Source organism: Mobula birostris, chromosome 6 (genome assembly GCF_030028105.1).
Source record: "Mobula birostris isolate sMobBir1 chromosome 6, sMobBir1.hap1, whole genome shotgun sequence".
In the NCBI taxonomy this organism is placed as follows: Eukaryota; Metazoa; Chordata; class Chondrichthyes; order Myliobatiformes; family Myliobatidae; genus Mobula; species Mobula birostris.
Window position 1 is genome coordinate 172,834,680 of NC_092375.1, and position 22,749 is coordinate 172,857,428.

Sequence of the window (22,749 nt, forward strand, 5' to 3'; positions counted from 1 at the left end):
AACCCTTTGCACTTATCTGGGTTTCTGGATCAATTACTCATAAAATGTGGTCTGATCTTCATCGAAGTCACAATAATAGACAAACATAATCTGCCTATACTAGTAACACAAACAATTGTACTTCTTCTCGTCAATACTGAGTACATCATTTAAACAATTACAGTCTAGGTCCAAAAAAGTATATGAACCTCTGGAGTAATGCCTTCTACAAAAGCTATTTGGAGTCAGGTATTCCAATCAATGAGATGAGATTGTAGGTGTGGGTTGTAGAGGTGCCTGCTCTTCTCAAGAAATATCTGATAATATGCACCATGCCTTGATCAAAGCAACTTTCAGAGGACCTTAGAAGAAGAATTGTAGAGATGCTGAAGCTGGAAAAGGCTACAAAAGCATTTCTAAACACCTGAATGTTTATCAATCCCCAATAAGAGAAATTGTTTACAAATGGAGGAAATTTGGTACTGTTGCTACTGTCCCTAGGAGTGGGCATCCTGCAAAGATCACATCAAGTGCACAACGTGCAATGCTGTAGGAAAAAGAACCCAATGGTAACAGCAAAAGACCTGTAGAAGTCTCTAGAACACTCTGTTCTTGTGTTCACTATAAGAAAAATACAGAACGAGAATAGTGTTCATGGAAGGACAGCAAGGAGGAAACCACTGTTCTCCAAAAAAAAAACATTACTACGTGTCTCAAGTTTGCAAAAGATGACGTGGATGTCCACAAAACTTGTCTGGATAGATGAGACAAAAGTTGAAAATTTTGGCAGAAATACACACCACAATGTTTGGAGGAAAAAGGGCATTGCACATCAACACCAAACTTCATCCCAACCGTGAAGCATGGTGGAAGGAGCATCATGGTTTGGGGCTGCTTTGCTGCCTCAGGGCCTGGACAGCTTTCAATCGTTAAGGTATCAATAAATTCAAAACTGTATCAAGACATTTTACAGGAGAATGTCAGGGTAGTGGTCCATCACCTGAAACTTAAAAGTTGGATGATGCAACAAGACAATGACCTGAAACACAGGAGTAAATCAACAACTGAATGGTTTAAAAAGAAGAAAACTTGTGTTTTAGAATGTCCAAGTCAGAGTCCAAACCTTAATTCTATTGAGTTTCTGTGGCATGACCTGAAGAGGACTGTACATGCAAGGTATCCCAGAACTATTGATGAACTGATTCAGTTTTGTATGGAGGAATGGTCTAAAATTCCTCCTTGCCGTTGTGGAAATCTGCTCAGCAACTACAGGAAATGTTTGGTGGAGGTTATTGCAGCTAAAGGAGGTTCAACAAGTGTTCACATACTACTTCCAGCCTGGACTGTGATTTTTTTAAAAAGTGTTCAATAAAGACATGAAAGGTCTAATTGTTTATGTATTATTAGTTTAGACAGATCGTGTTTGTCTATTATTGTGAATTAGATGAAGATCAGAATACATTTTATGAGTAATAAGTGCAGAAAACCGGGTATTTGCAAAGGGTTCACAACTTTTTCTTGCATCTGCAAGTGCTACTGGACGATAGTCATTGAGGCATATCTCCGTGAAACAGAGAACGCAGCAATTCCTCATTTTTCTCCAATACAGCAATCATGCCTTTAGGTTTTCAATCTTGTTTTCCAATCTTGTTCTATGGAACAGAAGATCAATTTCCATGCTATAGTTTTATGCACTACGGTATTTTCACAAATATTGATAATTTTCAGGTATCTGACATGGGATAATACTCAAGAGACCTTGGTAGTAAAGACTACACAGAACAAGGTGGCTGCCGCCCGATCGGTGAGTAGTGGAGGTGCCAAGTTGCTGGTTTAACTGCTATGTCAACTGTAATTGGATCTTTAAGATTTTTCTGCTGGTTTTTTAGTCTTAGTGCTTCTTTGACTCTGCATAATTTTTCTTACTGGTAAAAGAGAATATTTATTCAGACACCAATCCATTCGCCATTCTTAATGGCGAACTTTTGAAATTTATGGACAACCAAAGAAAATAGTTTTGCTTTTTTTTAGTGAAGAATCAGTGTTTTGGACAAAAACTTGCAAAGTATTTGCAACAAATTGCATTATTAGCCAGTAAGTGTCACTTGGGTTTTAGTTCAACTGATCTCTTTATCAACAATATTAGGCAATTAAATATCCTTAATTATCAACCATCATTTCAGAAAATAAATGAAATTGCAATGGAAGTGAAGAGATCATTTTGTTCTAATAGTTAATGTTGGTAACTCATTTTGCAGAATTAATGATAAGCAATGAAGAAAGCCTAGCACACGTTTCCAAATGGAACAATTTCACTTGTAAATACTGCTGAAAACTATCTGCAGAGGAAGCATGTAGATCTTTGATCACAGCAGGAATCCAGTCCACAGTGGACTGACTACCTGAAACTGCTTCGGAAATTATCACTGGTGACACCTAATCTTGTCACTTCATTCTGTAGTCCATTCACATAGAAAAACATTTTTTAATCACTGGGGCTATAAAGTCTTAAAGGTCTTTTCCTTTGAGTCAGGTGGTTTAATTCACTCTGCCATAGTAATACTGTAGGTGGATGGGCACTCAACTACTGGGCTACCCCTGAGATAGGCAAGCGATGAATTCTGCGCTGTTCATCAATCATTGGTGCTTGGGGAAACCATGTGACAGCCCCATGTGTACTGCTGGTGAAAAATGATTGGTAATCCAAGTTATATATAGGGACACCCACCTGTAATTAGGACAGCTGTGGAATGTCATCAAGAATTTCCCTGTAAAATGTCTGTAAGGAAGGCTGTGTGTCTTTAAATAACCTTGAGCCTGCTTTATAAAGCATATTTATCCCTCCACTGAGACCAAAGCTTTCTGCTATCAACTGAACTTGAAAGTTTTGTGCTATATTCCTTCCCAAACATTCTGTCCCTTCCCACTTCCAGACTCTGGACTTTTTCCCCTGTTCTGTATCTCCATTTGAGTCAGTGACCTAATTCCTTTTTGGCTCCACTTAGTCAGAGTTCTATTGTACAATTGTAAGGCTGGCAAAAATCTCCAATGAAGCCAGCCAGGATTCCTAAGAGGGTGTCCATCCACTGACATTATGCTCCTAACAGCAATGGGAGGGACCTGAATTGACGATGCATAGGAGGTTGATGGTTTGTAATTGCTAATTAATTGACTGGAAATTAACGTAAGTACTCCTGTAAAGGCCAGTTTAGTGTTAGGTGAGTGGTGACCTTTTCAACACTTGCTTTTCCTGAATTGGATTGGATCCTGTTTTCAAACTAATAAATATTAATATGTTTCTTTACTGGTTTACTTTATGATTTCCTAATATGTTAACTTAATGTTTTTCAGGGTGGAAATCAACACTCAATTCTTTTACATTTAGCTTTGTTCAGTGTTCTACCTCTTACGCTTATCGGAATGATGGGTATTGACAAAAAGGTAAGCCTTTTTTTGAAACCTGTTTCATTAAAGGTTAATCTTACTGAATTAATTGACTTAAATATCCTTCTGGATTCAATTTAATAATGACCACATTTTTTTTTTTAGCTTATATGTCACATTCCATATTATCCATGAACAAGCAGGCTTCAGCAGAGCTAGTGTTTTTTGTCATATTGAAAATCACCTAATTATGAGTTATTTGCAAACCTCAATTTTTTTAGAAAGTACTACCTATAACCATTTTTATTCATTTGATTTTTAGGGTGTAGAAGCAGGATAAATGATCTACTCCATCAATAGTTGTAAGCCTCAATCCTTTGATTGGAACACTTATGAAACATGTTTGACATTATGCTGTGGTGGCAAAGAAAAGCACTGTTTTGTATATTTCTGGGATTTAACACATCACTTAAATCTTCTTCTGACTGTTCAGCATTTTGACATTACTAGCCACTGGACTTTTAGCTATCCCTTGAGGATCTTGGTATACAACTCATAGTCAGAGTCTCTGATCATCAGTTATAAATACCAATTCTATACCTTTAAAACATTTAAAAAATAACTACTTAAACTTGTTATATGGCAAAATAATAACTATTTAAGTATTTCAGCATGCTAACAGTCTCTTTATATCCCAAACTATAAATGGCCAAATGTGGTCCACCTTTTCTGAAAGGCAGCAGGAAAAAGACTGGTAACTGTAGACCTTTCAGCCGAATGTAAGATGCTGGAAATAAAGTCTGAGGGAGACATTTAATGATCAGTTAGAAAACCTTTAAGTGACAATGCTGTTAGATAACATAGTTAGGAAAGCATGTGTGATACTGGCCTTTATCAGTTGGAGCTTTGAACACAGTGGTGGAGAGGTTGAGCTCCAACTTTATAAAAGGGGACTTGAGAATGCCTAGGTGTGTAGGATTAAAGAAAACCCCAAGGTGTTCTACACATACATGAACAGGAGGATACCGAGAGTAAGGGTAGAACTGATCAGGGATAAAAAAAAAAGAAACGTGCCTGGAGTTTGAGGAGTTAGAGGTGATCCTTAATCAATACCTTGCTTCAGTATTCACCAGTGGGTAGGACTATGCCAAGTGTGAGGTCAGTGTAGAACAGGGTAATGTGCTGGAACATGTTGAGGTTTTTTAAAAAAAAAGCAGATGTGTTAAAACTTATGAAAACTATTAGACAAGATATAGCCCAGGATATGATGTGAAGCAAGGGGGGAGTTTGCTGTGCTGTTAGTGATGATCTTTATCTCCTCACCGCCCATAAGATTGGTCCAGAGGCTTGCAGGATGGGAAAGTTATTCTTTTGTTTAAGAAAGGTAATAGGGATAATCCTGGGAATTATAGACCAGTGAGCCTTAAGTGAGTGTTGGGCAACTACTAGAGAGGATTCTTAGAGAAAGGATTTAAGTGCATTTGGAGAAGCATAGCCTAACCAGGGATAGTCAGCATGGCTTTGTGAGGGGAGGATCGTGCCTCATAAGCCTGATTAACTTTTTTGAGGAAATGACGAAACAAATTGATGAAGGCAGAGTTGTGGATGTGGTGCATATGAATTTTAGTAAGGCATTCCACAAAGTTCCTCATGGTAGACTCATTCAAAGTCAGGTAAAGGATGCAGGGAAAGTTTGGGGGGAGTGGGGTTTGGAATTGACTTGCCTTTAGAAGGCAGAGGGTTGTTGTAGATGGAGTCTATTCTGCCTGGAGGTCCATGAATAGTGGTGTTCCACAGAGTTATGTTTTTGGGCCCCTGCTCTTCGTAATTTTTATAAAATACTTAGATGATGAAGTGGAAGGGTGGTTTAGTAAGTCTGTAGATGACACAGAGTTTGGTGGTGTTGGTGACAACGGAACATTGATGGGATACAGAACTGGGCTAAGAAGTGGCGGATGGAGTTCACTACAGAAAATTGTGAAACAATACACTTTGCAAGGTCGAATTTGAAGGCAGAGTACCAAGTTAATAGCAGCAATCCCTCTTGGGGTCCAAGTTTATAGATACCTTAAAGTTGCTGCACAGATTGATAGATGGTTAGGAAAGCATATGGTATAGTAGCCTTCATTGGTTGGGAGATTGAGTTCAAGGGTCAAGGGCCATGAGCTCTATAAAACTCTGGTTAGACCACACTTGGAATATTGTGTTTAGTTCTGGTGGCCTGATGGAAATGATGTGGAAGCTTTAGAGAGGGTGAAGAGGAGATTATCAAGCTACTGCCTGCATTAGAAAGCATGTCTTTTGAGGCTGTGCCCTCTTGTCCTAGACTCTCCCACCATGGGAAACATCCTTTCCACATTTACTCTGTCTAGGCCTTTCAACATTCGAATGGTTTCAATGAGAATACCCACCCTCCAATCCTTCTGAATTCCACTGAGTACAGACCCTAAGCCATCAAACGTTCCTCGGATGATAACCCTTTCATTCCTGGAATCATCCTTGTGAACCTCCTCTGGACTCTCTCCAATGCCAGCACATCTTTTCTAAGATGAGTGACCCAAAACTGTTCACAATACTCAAGGTGAGGCCTTGCCAGTGTCTTATAAAGCCTCAGCATCACATTCTTGCTCATATATTTCAGACCTCTTGAAATAAATGCTAACATGGCATTTGCCTTCCTCGCCACTGACTCAACCTGCAGGTTAACCTTCAGGATGTTCTGCACAAGGACTCACAAGTCCTTCTGCATCTCAGAGTTTTGGATTTTCTCCCCGTTTAGAAAATAATCCGCACAGTTATTTCTACTACCAAAGTGCACACCCATGCATTTTCCAACATTGTATTTCATTTGCCACTTTCTTGCCCATTCTTCGAATCTGTCTAAGTTCTTCTGCATCCTACCTGTTTCCTCAACACTACCTGCCCCTCCACCAATCTTTAGAGCAAAGAAGGATGAGAGTCAACTTGATAAAGGTATATAAGATGATAAAAGGCATGATAGAGTGGATAGCCAGTGCCTTTTTTCCAGGGGGACAATGGCTAACATGAGAGGCCTGTTTCCAGGCATATAATTCTTTGATTCTATTAACTTCTCTCAGATTAGTGCCAGTGATGCAATGTGAGCTCTTACGGCATGCCATTTCTTGGTCATTGTGACAGCGAACAGAATTGCCTCCCAAGGATGGTACATGTGTATTTTAGTATATAATAATAAAATTATTATGCTGTTCATTTTTGTATGGGGAGGTGGATTTGTTGTTTCTCTGAACAACTTTCATATTCTTTCTTGTTTTCACGGCTATCTGGAGAATACAAATTTCAGGTTGTATGTGGATAATAAATGAACCTTTGTCACCAGCATTGCCAAAGGAGATCTGTCTGTCAATTATTATAATTCTGGCATGCTGTTTAGGAACTTTGAAGAGGCCTGACTAGAGAAGCCGGTGTTGGTTTCCCATTAGATGAAAGTTAAAGAAACTAAAGAAGTCAAAGTAAGGTTTTTGCTTTAAGTCTGGGAGGAGAGATGCTTTTCTTTGCTTCTCAATGTACCCCTTTTTTAAAATCACACCTTTCCCCCTTTGCAATATGCTTCTGAATTCCACTGAACTACAGACCAGCTGATCTTCCACAGGCTGACATATTTTCTCCTGCTCACATTAATTAGTAGCCAGTATGATCACTGTGAATTCATTCTGCTGTAACAATAACATAACTGAATTCAGTAATTTTGTGCCAGAAATTTATTGATAATCAAAATTCACCTCAAATTTAGAAGATATAAACGTACCATATTTTGCAAAGCTCATACTTTAGTGTACACTTGGTCCATCTGGGCAGAATAATGCTGGGGAAGATCAGTACTCTGTCCTGATGGATGATGTCCTGTTATAATTTTAGCGCGCGTATACACACACACACGCACACACACACACACACACACACACACTCTTACTATAATTGATTTACTTTTTTCTTCTTTCTATATTATCATGTATTGCTGCTGCAAAGTTAACAAATGCCAGTGATAATAAACCTGATTCTGATTCAAACAACTCAGGAGCTGGCATCCACATTGTAGGTATCTTGCATTTTGGGGGGCATTATCTACATTATTTACTATTGGAAAGCTGGCAAGACTGAAAGTGTACAAGCAATAAAGATGCATTCACCTAAGTCCTGAAATTAACAATGTTATGAGCAGATGCCAAATATGTTTCTGGTTTGTCCAGTTGTTCTAATTCTAATTCTAATTGTTGCATCACTGTCTGGTATGGAGGGCCCATTGCAAAGGATCAGAAAAAGCTACAGGAATTTGTAAACTCATCCATCTCAATCATGAGCATTAGTCTCCTTGGCATCAAGGACACCTTCAAAAGGTGATGCATCAAGAAGGCAGCACCATCACTTAGTACCCCCGTCAGCCGGAATATGTCCTCGTCTCATTGCTGCCACCAAGCAGGAGGTTCAGGAACACACATTCAACATTTCAGGAACAGCTTCATTCCCTCTGCCATCAGATTTCAGACTGAACAATGAACCCATGAACACTACTTCACTACTTATATCCTTTTTACACTACTGACATATCTTAATTTTATATTATATTTCTTATTGTAATTTATAATTTTTATTATTATGTATTGCCATGTATTGCTGCTGCAGAACAACAAATTTCATGACATATGCCGGTAATATTAAACCTGATTCTGATTCAACTTTAAGGCTTTGGAGTAAGTGAAATGCTTGACGTACTCAGCAGATGAGGCTGCCTTTGTGGGAAGAGAAACAGAGTTAACATTTCAGGCTGAAAACCATTTGTCAGTTATAGTATTGAAAAGTACTTAATTTGAATCAGAAATAGCTGATTAATGGTCCAAAAGGTATTGCATTCAGGTATTGGTAACTCTTGCAGATGCGGCTTAATCGAGAAAAATGTAAATTTATATACCTAGGAAGAATATGGGAATAAAATAAATCTTAACATGAAAGATTTTAAATACAGTGGAGCCTTTAGCAGAAGTAATTATGCAAGTTGGTAAGACTATTAAAAGAAAGACCATAAGTGATAGCTGTAGAACTAGGCCATTCACCCCTTCGAGTCTGCTCCACCATTTCAACATGGCTGATCCATTTTCCCTCTCAACCCTGTTCTCCTGCCATCTCCTCATAACCTTTCACTCCTGACTAATCAAAAACCTTTCAACCTCAACCTTAAATATACCCAATGACCTAGTCTCCTTAGCTGCCTGTGGCAATGAATTCCACAAATTCACTACACTCTGGCTACAGAAATTCTTCCTTAGCGCTGTTCTAAATGGACATCCCTCTCTTCTGAGGCTGTGCCCTCTGGTCCTAGATTACCCCACTATTGGAAACATCCTCTTCACATCCACTGTATCTAGGCTTTTCAACATTTGATAGGTTTCAATGAGATCCCACTTCATTCTTCTAAATTCCAGCATATACAGGCCCAGAGCCATCAAATGCTCCTCATACAGTACCCCTTTCATTTGCAGAATCATTCTCGTGAAAGTCCACTACTTGCCCCTCCACCTCTCTTTACATTGTCCACAAACTTGGCCACAAAGCCATCAGTTCGGTCATCCAAATCATTGACATTTAACACAAAAAGAAGCAGTTCCAACATGGACCCCTGTGGAACACCACTACTTATCAACAGCCAACCAGAAAAGGCTCCCTTTATTCCCACTCTTTGCCTCCTGGTAATCAGCTAATCTATCCATACTACTATCTTTTCTGTAATTAATACCATGGAATGTTATCTTGTTAAGCAGCCTCATGTGCGGCACCTTGTCAAGGGCCTTCTGACAATCCAAGTAGACAACATCCACTGATTCTCCTTTGTCTATCCTACTTGTTATTTCCTCAATGACTTCCAACAGATTTGCCAGGTAAGATTTTCCCTTAAGGAAACTATGTTGACTTTGGCCTATTTTATCATGTGCCTCCAAGTACCCTGAAACCACACCCTTATCAATCGACTCCAACATCTTCCCAACCACTGAAGTCAGGCTAACTGGCCTATAATTTCCTTCTTTCTGCTTCCTTCCCTTCTTGAAGAGTGGAGTAGCATTTGTAATTTTCCCATCATCCGAAGCCATGCTAGAATTAAATAATTCTTGGAAGATCATTACTAATACCTCTACAATTTCTTCAGCCACCTTTTTCAGAACCGTGGGGTGTAGTCCATCTGGTCCAAGGGACATAATCTACCTTCAGACCTTTCAGTTTCCTAAGCACCTGCTCTCTGGTCACAAACAAGAGAAAATCTGCAGATGCTGGAAATCCAAGCAACACATACAAAATGTTGGAGGAACTCAGCAGGGCAGGCAGCATCTATGGGGAAAAAAAAGTACAGTGGTAGTGTACTCTTTTCCGTTGGTGCTGCCTGGCCTGCTGAGGTCCTCCAGCATTTGTGTGTGTTACCTTCTCTCTAGTATTTGCAACTGTGTTCTTTCTGCCTCCTGACATTCGAACTCCTGGCATATTGCTAGTGTCTTCCACAATGAAGGTGGATGCAAGATACTTACTTAGTTCGTCCACCAATTCCTTGACCCCCATTACTACCTCTCCAGAGACATTTTCCAGTCGTTCGATATCTACTCTTGCCTCCCTTTTGCTTGTTAGATATCTGAAAAATACTTTTTGTATCTTCTTTGATATTATTGGCTTGTTTACCATATTTTATCTTTTCTCTCCTTAAAGCTATTTTAGTTGCCTTCTGTTGGTTTTTAAAAGCTTTCCAATTCTCTAACTTCTTGCTAATTTTTGGTCTATTGCATGCCCTCTCTTGTGCTTTTTATGTTGTTTTTGACTTTACTTGTCAGCCACAATTGTGTCATCCTACCTTTAGAATACTACTACTTTGGGATGTATCTATCCTGTTCCTTCTGAATTTCTCCCAGAAACTCCCGCCATTGCTGTTCTGCAGTCATCCCTGCTAGTGTCCCCTTTCATTCAACTTTGGCCAGCTCTTCACTCATGCCTCTATAATTCGCTTTATTCCACTGTAATACTGATACATCTGACTTTAGCTTCTCCCTCTCAAATTGCAGGGTGAAGTCTATCATTTTATGATCATTAGCCCCTAAGGGTTCCCTTACCTTAAGCTCTGTAATCAAATCCAGTTCATTTAACAACACCCATTACAGAATAGCCTTTCCCCTAGGACTCAACCACAAGCTGCTCTAAAACCCACCTCATAGGCATTCTACAAATTCTCTCTCTTGAGATCTAGCACCGACCTGATTTTCCCTATCTACCTGCATATTGAAATCTCACATGACTATCATAACATTGCGCTTTTGATATGCCTTTCTATCTCCCATTATAATTTGTAGCATATATCCTGGCTACTGTTTGGAGGCTTGTATATAGCTCCTGTGAGGACCCTTTTACCCTGATAAAGTGTCTCGGCCAGAAATGTTGACTACTCTTACATAAATGCTACCTGTCCTGCCGAGTTCCTCCAGCATTTTGTGTGTGTTACTTGGATTTCCAGCACCTGCAGATTTTCTCTTGTTTGTGATTGACCTTTTTATCCTTGCAGTTTCTTAACTCTACGTACAGCCATTCTGCATCTTCTGATCCTTTGTCACCTCTTTCTAGGGATTTGATTTCATTTTTTACCAACAGAACCACCTCATCCCCTAGCCTACATGCCTGTCCTTTTGATACAATGTATATCCTTGGAAATGTTAAATTTTTAGTTTGAAAATATAGAGTACAAACTTAAGTAATTTGTACAAGAATTGAAGGGCAGAGTTGGAGAATATATCAAAGACAAAAGTGTAACCATAATGAAGAAATATGTAAAGCATGAGGCTTTCCATCAGATACCAATAAGAGTAATATGATGAGATCATAAGAATTAAGAAGATAATCAGAGATAAATTGGGAATGTTTCTGATTATATGCATAATGTTAATGGGTAATAACTAATTCAATAATTAAAGGAAAAGAGTTGTTAGAACAATTAACATAATTATTTAGGTTGAATGTTTCTGTCCTGTATCTTCCTGTGATCCTTGTAGTAGAACTCAAAATCATCATAAACAAATTGTTTATTCCTAAGAGTGGTAGTTGCCTTAATACACTGTTTCCCCCAAATATCTATATCCTGGATATTTGTACTGTGGGAAGCATTAGACCTGTAGAGCAATATAGTTAAATCCTTGATAAGAAAACTAATGTCAACTTTGCGGTATTAATTGTAAAAAGATGACAGGTAGAATTCAGTTATAATGTTAAATTGTACTATAGAAATTGACATAATGTAGTTTAAAAGAGATATAAGTATATTATTCCTCATTTCCTCATAGATCTTTGGAAACAATGTAACAGATGCTACTGTTTCTCAGGGTTTACTCATTGTGACACACAGTGTGGGCCTGGTCAAGCTCTACAGTTTTCAATGGATTGCTGAAAAGGTAAAGTGAAAATGCAATGTGTATTGCTCAGTGCTCTATCTGCTGGGTTAGCACCCTGTCATTGATAAGGTATGCAAAATATTTTAATAAAGTTTTGCTTAATATTAAATTGTTAGGAATGGTGATGTCAGGAGGAAAAGCCTTTTTTTTTAAGAAAAAAAGAATAATTTTTGCTCTGAGTGCAGCGGTGATATATTAATCAAGATGACTGGAAATCTTGAAAAGTAAGTACTCTTCCCATAGGTTACGTTCTCTTTTATTTGTTGACGGATTACCAGCTTGACTAAATAGCCAGTTGCATTGAAATTGAGTAGCCATTTTGACGATCAGTTATTTTAGTTCCACTGTTGTGATCCTGAAGCAGTAGGAGTCAGATAGGTACAAGACACAGATGAACTATTTCCATGACCTTCATGTAGCGTCATGGTTCTTACTGAAGCTTCAACACGAGGAAACCTGCAGATGCTGGAAATTCGAGCAACACACAAAAAATGCTGGTGAACGCAGCAGGCCAGGCAGCATCTATAGGAAGTGGTACAGTCGACGTTTCGGGCCGAGTCCCTTCCCGAAACGTCGACTGTACCTCTACCTATAGATGCTGCCTGGCCTGCTGCGTTCACCAGCATTTTTTGTGTGTCTTACTGAAGGTTAACGTTTTTACTTCATAGTTATTTAATTAATTGATCTTAAATTCTTTCATGGGAGTTATTGACCTGCACCCCAAGGTTTGGAAAGAGGTAGGTATGGAGACAGTATGTCAACTCCCCAAATTCCTCCAACTGTAGAATGGTTCTGACAGACTGAAAGATAGCAAATGTATTTGAAAAGTAGTGAGAGAAAATTGGGGAATTAGAGGTGCGTAAGCCTGACACCTGCAACATGAAAATGCTGGAAGGAAGTGGTAAATAATAGAATCGGCCAGAATCATTGTGAATTCGTGAAAGGAAGATAACTCTTGATATTATTTTTATATTGAATTTGTAGCTGGCAGAATAAATAAGGGAATATTGTAGATGTACTTTCTGAGGGCCTTTGATAAAATGCAATCTGATGCAAGATGCTATTAAACAAAATCAAAAAACAGCAACATTCACAAAATTTTGGAGGAACTCAGCATCTATGAAAATGAATTAGCAGTTGAAATTTTGGGCTGAGACCCTTCATCAGGATTAGGGCTTGGGGAAATCGTTTAACAGAAGACAATAAAGAGTAAGAATAACCAAGGTTTTGCCGGTTGGGAAGCTGATTGAGCGCCCAAGTTGGGTGGTCTTTCATTGATTCTGTTAGGGTTATTATTCTATAGATTTATTGAGTATGCCCACAAGAAAATTAATCTCAGGGTTGTATATAATGACATATATGTAGTTTGTTAATAAATTAAGTTTGAACTTTGCAATTAGCGGTGCACCACAGAGACCCACATGTTCATAATCTGAATGAGTGATTTGAATGAATGGACCAAGGGACATGTCCAGGTTTGCTATCCAGTATGTTGGGTGACAGTGTGGAATGTGAGAAAGATGCACAGAGACTTAAAGCAGTTGTTGCCAGCCTAAGTGAATGAGCACCGAAGGCATTTGTTTTACAAATGTGAAAAAAATGAGGTCATCCTCTATGGTACAAAAAAGGAACCTTTATTTATTAATCAATGAAAAATTGAAGGCTGTTGATATTCAGAAGGACCTGATGTTCTTGTACATTAATCATAGAAAGTTAATGTGCAAAACAGTTAGGAAAGCAAATAGTATGTTTGTCTTTATTGCAGAGGATTTCAGTATTGGAGAAAACGATTTCAATATAAGTTAATGTGCAAACATTTAGGTCAGTATAATAGTATGTTGCAGAGGGCTTCAGTAAAGCGAGGCTACATGTGAATGATATGTGCAAGTATGGTCTCCTTAATTAAGTAAATACTTGAGACAGAGGGTGTGCAAGTCTTCACCAGGATATTGCCTGGTATTGGGGTTTGTCATATGAGTTGGTTGTGAAGTTAAAAGTCCATCTTATCATAGTAGGGAACCATTCAATAGCCTTATAACATTGCAATAGAAGCTGTCCTTGAGCCTGGTGGTACATGCTATCAGGCTTTTACATCTTCTGTCCAAAGGGAGAGCGGAGAAAAGAGAATGTCTTGGGTGGGTGGGATCATTGATTATGTTGGTTGCTTTACTAACAGTTGTGGTGGCACATTGAATATATAAAGACAGAGATCAATGTAATTTTGATAATTAAGGACTCAATGGATAAAGGATTAGTGCAGGCAAGGGGCACTGAGATTAAAAGATCGATCATGATGTTATTGAATGGTGGAGAAGGTCGAGTTGGACCTTTTGTCCCAACTCAACCGGTCGACAGCAGATGCCATTTCATTGGCTCTTTACTCAAACTTGGAACATCTGGACAGTGAAGATAACATGCATCAGGGTGCTCTTCATTGACTATACTTTGGCATTCGATACTATCATCCCCTCAGAATGAATCAATTGTCTCCAACCCCTATGGCTCAATATTCCTTATGCAACTGGATTTTCGGTTTCCTCATTCGCAGACCCCCTAACATTTTGGATTGGCAACAACATCTCCTCCACAATCACCATCAGCACAATTGTACCTCAAGGCTGTGTGCTTAGTCCCCTGCTCTACTCGCCTTATACCCATGACTTTGAGGCTAAGTATAGCTTCAATGCCATATTTAAATTTGCTGATGACACCGCTGTTGCTGGCTGAGTCAAAGCTGGTGACGAATCACCATTTAGGAGGGAGAGTGAAATTGTGGCTGAGTGGTGCCACAGAAACAGCCTCTTTCTCAATGTCAGCAAGACCAAGGAGCTGATTAATGGCTTCAAGAGGAGGAAACCAGACATCCATGACAACACACACAAAATGCTGGAGGAACTTAGCAGGCCGGGTGTCATCTACGGAAAAGAGTAAACAGTCAACATTTTGGGCCGAGACCCTTCATCAGGCCCATAAGCCAGTCCTTATCCAGGGATCAGAGATCAGAGTTGGAGAGGGTCAGCAACTTTAAATTCCTCGGCATTATTTCAGAGGATCTGTTCTGGATCCAGTATGTAAGTGCCAATATGAAGAAAGCACGGCAGCGCCTCTACTTTCTTAGAAGTCTGTGGAGATTTGGCACGTCATCTAAAACTTTGATAAACATCTATAAATGTGTGGTGAAGAGTATATTGACTGGTTGTATCACAGCCTGGTATGGAAACACCAATGCCTTTGAATGGGCAAGCCTACAAATAGTTGATATAGCCCAGTCCATCACAGGTAACATCTTCACCGCCATTGAGAACATCTGCAAGAGTGCTGTTGCAGGAAACCAGCATTGATCATCAAGGGCCCCACCATCCAGGCCATGCTGTCTTTTCATTGCCTCCATCAGGAAAAAGGTACATGGGCCTTAGGACCTACACCACTAGGTTCAGCAACAGTTATCCCTCAACCATCAGGCTCTTGAGCCAGAGGGGGCTGAACTGTACTGTTCCCACAACCTATGACTTCCAAGGACTCTTCATCTATGAGCTTATGGTTTAAATGACAATAAACTTGACTTGACTTGATCTCATATTCTCAATATTTATTGCTTATTTATTTATTCTTTTTATTTTTCTTTTTGTATTTGTACAGTTTGGTGTCTTTTGCACATTAGTTGTTTATCTGCTCTTTCAAATCGATAGAAAAAAAAACACTGGATAATGAAATGAGTAATTAAATTGCCAAACTATCACAACTATTATTATGAAATTAGAAGTAGTATCTGATGTGTAAAATTATGAAAATGAGACAAAAGAAATTGGATTTTAATTATGAGGATACTCCGTTGTGTAGCAGATCTTCCTTTAATTTAAATCTCATAGAAAGAATAATCCATATAAATACAATAGCCATCAATCTAAAATGTGCCCCCAAATCTTAGGTTTGAACTCTGAGGTTTGAGCCCTTAACTTGCTGATTCAACTGGTAAGTGTGACAGTAATTTGGACAAGATGATGGGTGATTACTTTTATCTCCAGATTTCAATTTCATGTGTTTTATTGGTGCAACTCTGATAGTGATTTCACTTTTTTAAAAAAATGCTAGATTTCCATCGGTAGATCAACAACTCACTAGTATAATTTTCATTATATTTATAGCATTTACAAAATATGATTAAGTTATTCTGTATTTTTAAATAATTTATATTCACTGAATAAGATGATTAACAGGTATTAATTCCATAACAATTAGAAATTTCTTAATTGAATCATTTATGATTACACAGAAAATCCAAGTAAGGTGATATGTTTTTAATGGACTTTGAAAATATACAATCTCAAAAGGCAAAACAATCTGTAACACAATATTTCTGTTTGTAAGGTAGAATTGAAGCATAAGTAGTAATTCCCATGTCTTTTATACAGTTTACACAGAAACAATGTATTCTTGGCCAAAACTGTGAATGGAACAACACAACTGGGATTGTAGGTGCAGCTCCATTTGGAATTCCATGTAATATTAACATAACAGGTATCTTTTAATGAAAATAAAATATCTGTATTATCCAAATTGGGATTCACAGGTAGATCATTAGTGATATAAACTCAAAAGATATTTTTTTTACAGATTGTCCACCTATTCTATTTGAAGTGGCTTGTCTTGAAAGTGCATTGCAGATTGGAGGATATCCCTGGCATTACATCATTACACCTAATAAGCAAAACCAGAAGGGCATCTACCATATTTGTTCGCTAAAGGATAAAAAATTGGTAATGTAACACAATTATGTACTTATTGCGCAACATGATTTTGTATTTTGATAGTATATTCTCAACAGTCTGAAAATTAAGAATGCTGGAAAACTCGACAGGTCAGACAGTATCTTTCGAACAGGGGTTCCCAAACTTTTTCATGCCATGGACCCCCTACCATTAACTGAGGAGTCCGTGGACCTCAGTTTGGGAACCCCTGCTTTAGAATGAGAAACCAAGTTAATGAACCAGACTGAAGGAAAGTTCAAAATCAAAGATTTTGTTGCAATGAAGTGAGTAGAAAGAACTAAGGGAATACCTGTGATGGAGTAGAGTACAATATGTTGCCAGATGAGAGGAATTGCTGAAGACTGCATTTCTCTACACTTAGCTTCCTAAGTGTGCTTCATTCTAGTCTCCGTTTTTCCAGTTTTGTATTTGTACCGATGAGATTTTCCACACCTTCTTCCTTAACTGGCTTTCTCTGCGTTATGATTGACAGTTCTACCTTCAGAAGAGTAAATGAGAATTATATTCTGTTCTTCACATAATTGTAATGCTGGTTTGTGCAGAGGGCAACCTGTGATGTGTGAAAGGGAACAATACTTGTATAATGGTGTGAGAGTTCCACCGAAGTAAAATGGCATGGTGTAATAACTACATTCAAAAGTGTTTTTTTTTTAATCTCAAAGATTACTTAAGTTTTTGCACTCAGATCTGGTCTTTTTGTGAACATAATCTTGGATTTAAATTGTGAAATGTACTTTTTTCCATTTAGGCAGAGAATGGAATTCAAGAGATGCAAAGTTTTTCATTGGAAACCGACTGGATATATTTCCATCCGGATGACTCAGGAAGGATCATGCATATTGGGCCAACACAGATTAAGTAAATTCATCAGCTCGTGCGTTGACTATTACTTTCAAAGGAAAAAGCCTTGGATTATCGTCAATGTACCATGCTTCTTTAAATGGAAGGTTGTGGTAAATAGATTAAGGAAGATTTCTATTGGAAAAATAGCCTCCTGGGGGAAATGTTGAAGAGAAAACCAATACAAATATAAACAATATCATACTTCCGTTGTGATTACTTTGCATTGGTTGGGACATTATAAATAATATTCATGGATTAAGTGAGTAGGTGCCATTAGATATGTCAAGAGGAAAAAATTTCTTTAGTTATTAGGTAAGTAGGCCTAAGAGGAATGTGAAATAATTTGAAACCAAACGGTAAACAGGCCTCAAGTATTGTTATGCCTAGCCCTTGAGGAAAAGGTGCCATCAGAAGAAGAAACATATGGCTTAGACTTAATTTTTCTTCAAAATGTTTTTTAAGTCAGGTGTTTATGTAATTATTTTAAGATAGTTCACCTTAATCCAAAGACTTAATAACTGCCACTAATTCATTATTGGTAACGTGTTGTGGATGTTTAAATGCTATGCACGTTTTAGTACTGTTTAAGAATTTAAAATCTAGGTTATTAATATATCCCTTTTATCATATAAAGGAAATATTTTACACTGCCATTCTTTGCGTTGTACATCATTGTTCATTATGTTCCTCAGTGTGTTGCAGTTGATTGAAAAATCTGAAGATGAGCAAAGATGGCAGGTTTTACAAGCCTTTACTATTTTATCTAAAAGAGAAAGAAAGGTAACCAATATCATTCATCTTTACATTTTTATTTGCGCTATAAGTTAAATTGGTTCATATGTAGATTGGGAAAAGAAGGGTTGGAAATTCACGGAGATGCAGACTTCCTTTCATATGGCAAGTGCCACCATTCTTATCAGGTGTTCCATTCCTCTGTATATCTGTTTTTAGTGTGCATTGGTTCATTGGTGTTGATACCCTAGCCAGAGCATAGCAATGGGGAAATAATTGTGTTTGCCTTTACCTGTAGGAATAATGTTTTATGTAAACACGGTTTTCTTGATGGGTTGAATCCAAGATATACTGAAACTTGTTTAAATAATATTTGTCCTTGATAAAATCGAAATATTTAGCAGAATTCATGCCATGTAAACATGTATTAAAGGCCGTCCAAGATTTGACAGAGTTAATGGTAGAGGAGTTTCTCGCAATACATAATGGGGGTAACAGTATAATTAAGTAATGTCTCCTATTGTGGGCCACTTAGTTTTCCCTGTTACAAACAGGTACTTCAGGTGAACCTACATCAATATAATTAAACATTTACTTGGAAATATATGGAAGCTCAGTCAGCATAATTTTACACTGAATGTCATTAGAATCAATCAACACTAATCCTGCTCAAAATAGACAAAAATAGGAAAGTGAACCACAGTTATAGGCAACACACGCAATGTACTGGATGAACTCAGCAGGTCAGGCAACATCTTTGATGATGAATAAACGGTCGTTGTTTTGGGCCAAGGCAGACCTGCAGGGTTCCTCCACCATTATGTGTGTGATGCTCTGGATTTCCAGCATTTGCAGATTCTCGTGTTCACAATTATCGGCAGTTGTTTTCCATAGGCAAAATCTCAGGAAGTGAAGCTAGACAATGTTCTCCATTTCCTAAATATGGGCTGTCATGACAGTAATTGGAAAGTACCACTGTAAAATCATTATGCAATCAAAATGTATACCAAATTTAAAAATACTCAGTATACAAAAATGTACTGTTGTACAACATAAAAATGTCACAATACAAATGTGAAAATTGAAGGTATTCTAAAGTTGTATTAAAGATTTTCTGTTTGTATGGTAGTGTTTGGAAAGTATAAGGCTGTTGCATATTTAAGAAAAATGCTTGCCTTTCTCTAAATATTTCTGCTATTACAGGTAGAGAACTCAGTAACGGTGACGGCCTATGGCCGAGTTGTGAAAAGACAGTTTTCTGAATTGGATGATGATCAGTATGAGGTAATTGCAAAGTTGGAATAACAACACATTGGATTTGTTTTCTCTTCCTTCAATATTTGTTAACGATAGAAGAGAATTTTGTTTTTGGAACTGTCTCTGTCACCTGCCAATTGAATGCTTCAGCACTTTATCAGACCTTCTCCACCCCAGACCCTTCCAAATAAGACCATAAGACATTTGATCATTCCACCCATCGAGTCCTCTCCACCGTTTCATCATGGCTGATCCCAGATCCTATTCACCTGCCCTCTCACCATATCCCTTGATGCCCCAATCAATCAGGAAACTATCAACTTCTGCTTTAAATATACCCACGGACTTGGCCTCCACCGCAGTCTGTGGCAGACCATTCCACAGATTCACCACTCTTTGACTAAAAAGAATTCCTGCTTATTTCTGTTCTAAAAGGTCGTCCTCAATTTTGATGCTGTGCCCTGTAGTTCTGGATACCCCCACCAGAGGATGCATCCTCTCCACATCCACCCTATCTCATCCTTTCAACACTCGGTAGATTTGAATGAGATCCCCACCCATTCTTCTAAATTCCAGTGAGTACAGGCCCAGACCTGCCAAACACTCCAAATATGTTAACCCCTTCATCCCCAGAATCATCCTCGCATACCTCCTCTGGACTCTCTCCAATGACAATACATCCTTTCTGAGATAAGGACCCAAAACTGTTGACAATACTCCAAGTGTGGCCTGACTAGTGTCTTATAAAGACTCAGCATTATCTCCTTGCTTTTATATTCTATTCCCCTTGAAATAAATGGCAACATTACATTTGCTGCCTTTACCACAGACTCAACCTGTGAATTAGCTTCTGGGAGTCTTGCATAAGGACTCCTAAGTCCCTTTGCATCTCTGATTTTTGAATTTTCTCCCCATTTAGATAATAGTCTTCACTTTTGTTCCTTTTACCAAAAGCGCATTATCATACATTTCCCAACACTGTACTCCATCTGCCAACTTTTTGCCCATTCTTCCAAGTTGTTTAAGTCTGGCTGCAATCACATTGCTTCCACAGCACTACCTCCCCCTCCACCTATCTTGATATCATCCGCAAACTTTGCCACAAAGCCATCAATTCCACTGCATCCCTGCTGAAGGGTCTTGGCCTGAAACGCCGAGTGTACTCTTTTCCATAGATGCTGCCTGGCCTGCTGAGTTCCTCCAGCATTTTGTGTGAATTCCACTATCTAAATCATTGACAAACCATATGATAATTAGCAATCACAATACTGGCCCCTGAGGAACACTAGTCACTGGCAACCATCCAGAAAAGGCCCCCTTTATTCCCATTCATTGCCTCCTGCCTGACAGCCATTCCTCTATGCATGCCTGTTTTTTTCCTGTAACACCATCTTAAGTAGCCTCATATGTGGCACCTTATCAAATGCCTTCTGAAAATCTAAGTAAATTACATCCACTTCCTCTTCTTTGTCCATCCTGCTTGTTACTTCCTCAAATGCCTGTTAACAGATATGTCAGGCAAAATTCCCCTTCAGAGAAACCATGCTGACTTTGCCTTATTTTATCATTAGTCTCCAAGTAACCTGAAACTTCATCCTTAATAATAGCTTCCAACACTTTTCTAACCACTGAGGCTAGACTAACTGGCTTGTAATTTCCCTTCTTTTGCCTTCCTCCCTTCTAAAAGAGTGGAGTAACAGATTTGTCAGGGAAGATTTCCCTTTACAGAAGCCATGTTGACTTTGACTTATTTTATCATTAGTCTCCAAGCATCCCGAAACCTTGTACTTAATAATGGACTCCCAATAAGTGACTTCTGCATATTTACTGTTTTTTTTCATATGAAATTGATTTTTTAAATCTAATTACCACAAACTGGACATTTTTTCAAATTTGTTTTGTTCTACAGGCATTGATGGGATCTGTAATTAGATTAAAGCAAAATAAGTTAATTTATTTCAGAGTTTGTAGCAAAAGAAAGAATAACATTCAGTAGTCATTTTCTTTCATCCAACTTGCCAAAATTTAAATCAGATTCCAACCCTGAATTAAAAACCAAGATGCACAGTGTTACATTCTTCAGGCTTAGTGTGCTAGGTGAATTAAATGAAACCATCTCGTTAGAGTCTTAATGGGGATGCTGCATTGTAAACTTATCAAATATGTTGGACAAATTCCAATCATAACAAAATCATCTTTTGTCTGTGAAACAAACATTTGAACTGGTCAGTGTAGTCAAGTTTTAACATACATCTACAGTGGGACTCTGGCTTCATCCAAAATTGGTCACTATTATAAATGCGCAAACATCAATGTAATTCATGCAACACATTCAATACTGTTGAGTTACAAGAAGATTGGAGCTTGATATGCACATGGCTTACTTGACCAGATGCAGTTGTTATATCCATAATTAGTTGAGGATCCACAGTGTCAGCTTCAGTATATAGCAGGGGTTCCTAACCTGAGTTCCACAGATCTCTTGCTTAACAGTATTGGTCCATGGCATACAAAAGATTGAGAACCCCTGGTATATGGTATTTTTGTTATTCTTGTACCCATCCACCATAACTGTTAAGACCGAACACTGGCTGATCTTAGTAATCTCCAATATTACAAATTCATCTCTTTTTTTTGAGAGCTGAGAAACTGCCTTTTCTACTTTTTCCCTTACTTTCTCCTGAATAATGTAATACCCAGACTGTAGTCAGTACAGCTTTTTCCATAAATGCCTTGTTTTCCTGACTACTTTGAAACTTGCAGCATATGGTCACAGTTCCCAACGTGTCCCCCATCCTACGCTTCCACTACCTGCCCAGTTTCAATTCCTAAGATAAGATCGAGTACTGCTCTGTCTCTGGTTGGGCTCTCAACCTATTATTTCAGAAGCTTTCTAAGATGCACTGAACAAATTCTTCTCCACCCAAGCCCATGGTACTAAGGCAATTGTAATCAATATTGAGGTAGTTAAAATGCCCATTATTATAACCCTTTTTTGTGATTGCAATTGCATTATCATTTCAAATGCTGATCCATGCTATAAAGTCATGTGATTTACCTTTAATGCAAGTAAATGCACTTGAGACTCTAATGTTCCCTTAAAGTGCTCTGCCCCCACTTACTTGATTTATTCTCCACATTTCTGTCCCCACCATTCTTCAACCACCACCCCACCCCCCGCACTGCTGCTGTGCTTCCCATCTTAATTTAACTTTCACTGATAAGCCTGAGCAAACCTGCCTGCAAGAATACTGTTACCCCTCCCGTTCAGGTGCAACTTATCAACTAGGGTGACACAAGCTCCGCTGTTATAAGATGGCACTACCGAAGATTTG

General features: G+C 38.4%; 1 protein-coding gene across 3 annotated transcripts in view; it reads left to right on the top strand.

The window, feature by feature from the left end:
• dcaf17 (ddb1 and cul4 associated factor 17) overlaps positions 1 to 22,749 on the top strand; it is a 66,345-nt gene that overhangs the window by 28,352 nt on the left and 15,244 nt on the right. For 2 of the 3 annotated variants that reach the window (XM_072261928.1, XM_072261927.1), the window contains exons 7-14: positions 1,708 to 1,783; positions 3,331 to 3,420; positions 11,706 to 11,813; positions 16,226 to 16,331; positions 16,428 to 16,570; positions 17,331 to 17,440; positions 18,118 to 18,205; positions 19,361 to 19,441. In XM_072261928.1, coding sequence (XP_072118029.1) covers positions 1,708 to 1,783; positions 3,331 to 3,420; positions 11,706 to 11,813; positions 16,226 to 16,331; positions 16,428 to 16,570; positions 17,331 to 17,440; positions 18,118 to 18,205; positions 19,361 to 19,441 — 802 coding nt within the window. The remainder of the gene's footprint in view (positions 1 to 1,707; positions 1,784 to 3,330; positions 3,421 to 11,705; positions 11,814 to 16,225; positions 16,332 to 16,427; positions 16,571 to 17,330; positions 17,441 to 18,117; positions 18,206 to 19,360; positions 19,442 to 22,749) is intronic. The other variant, XM_072261929.1, reaches the window with a different exon arrangement.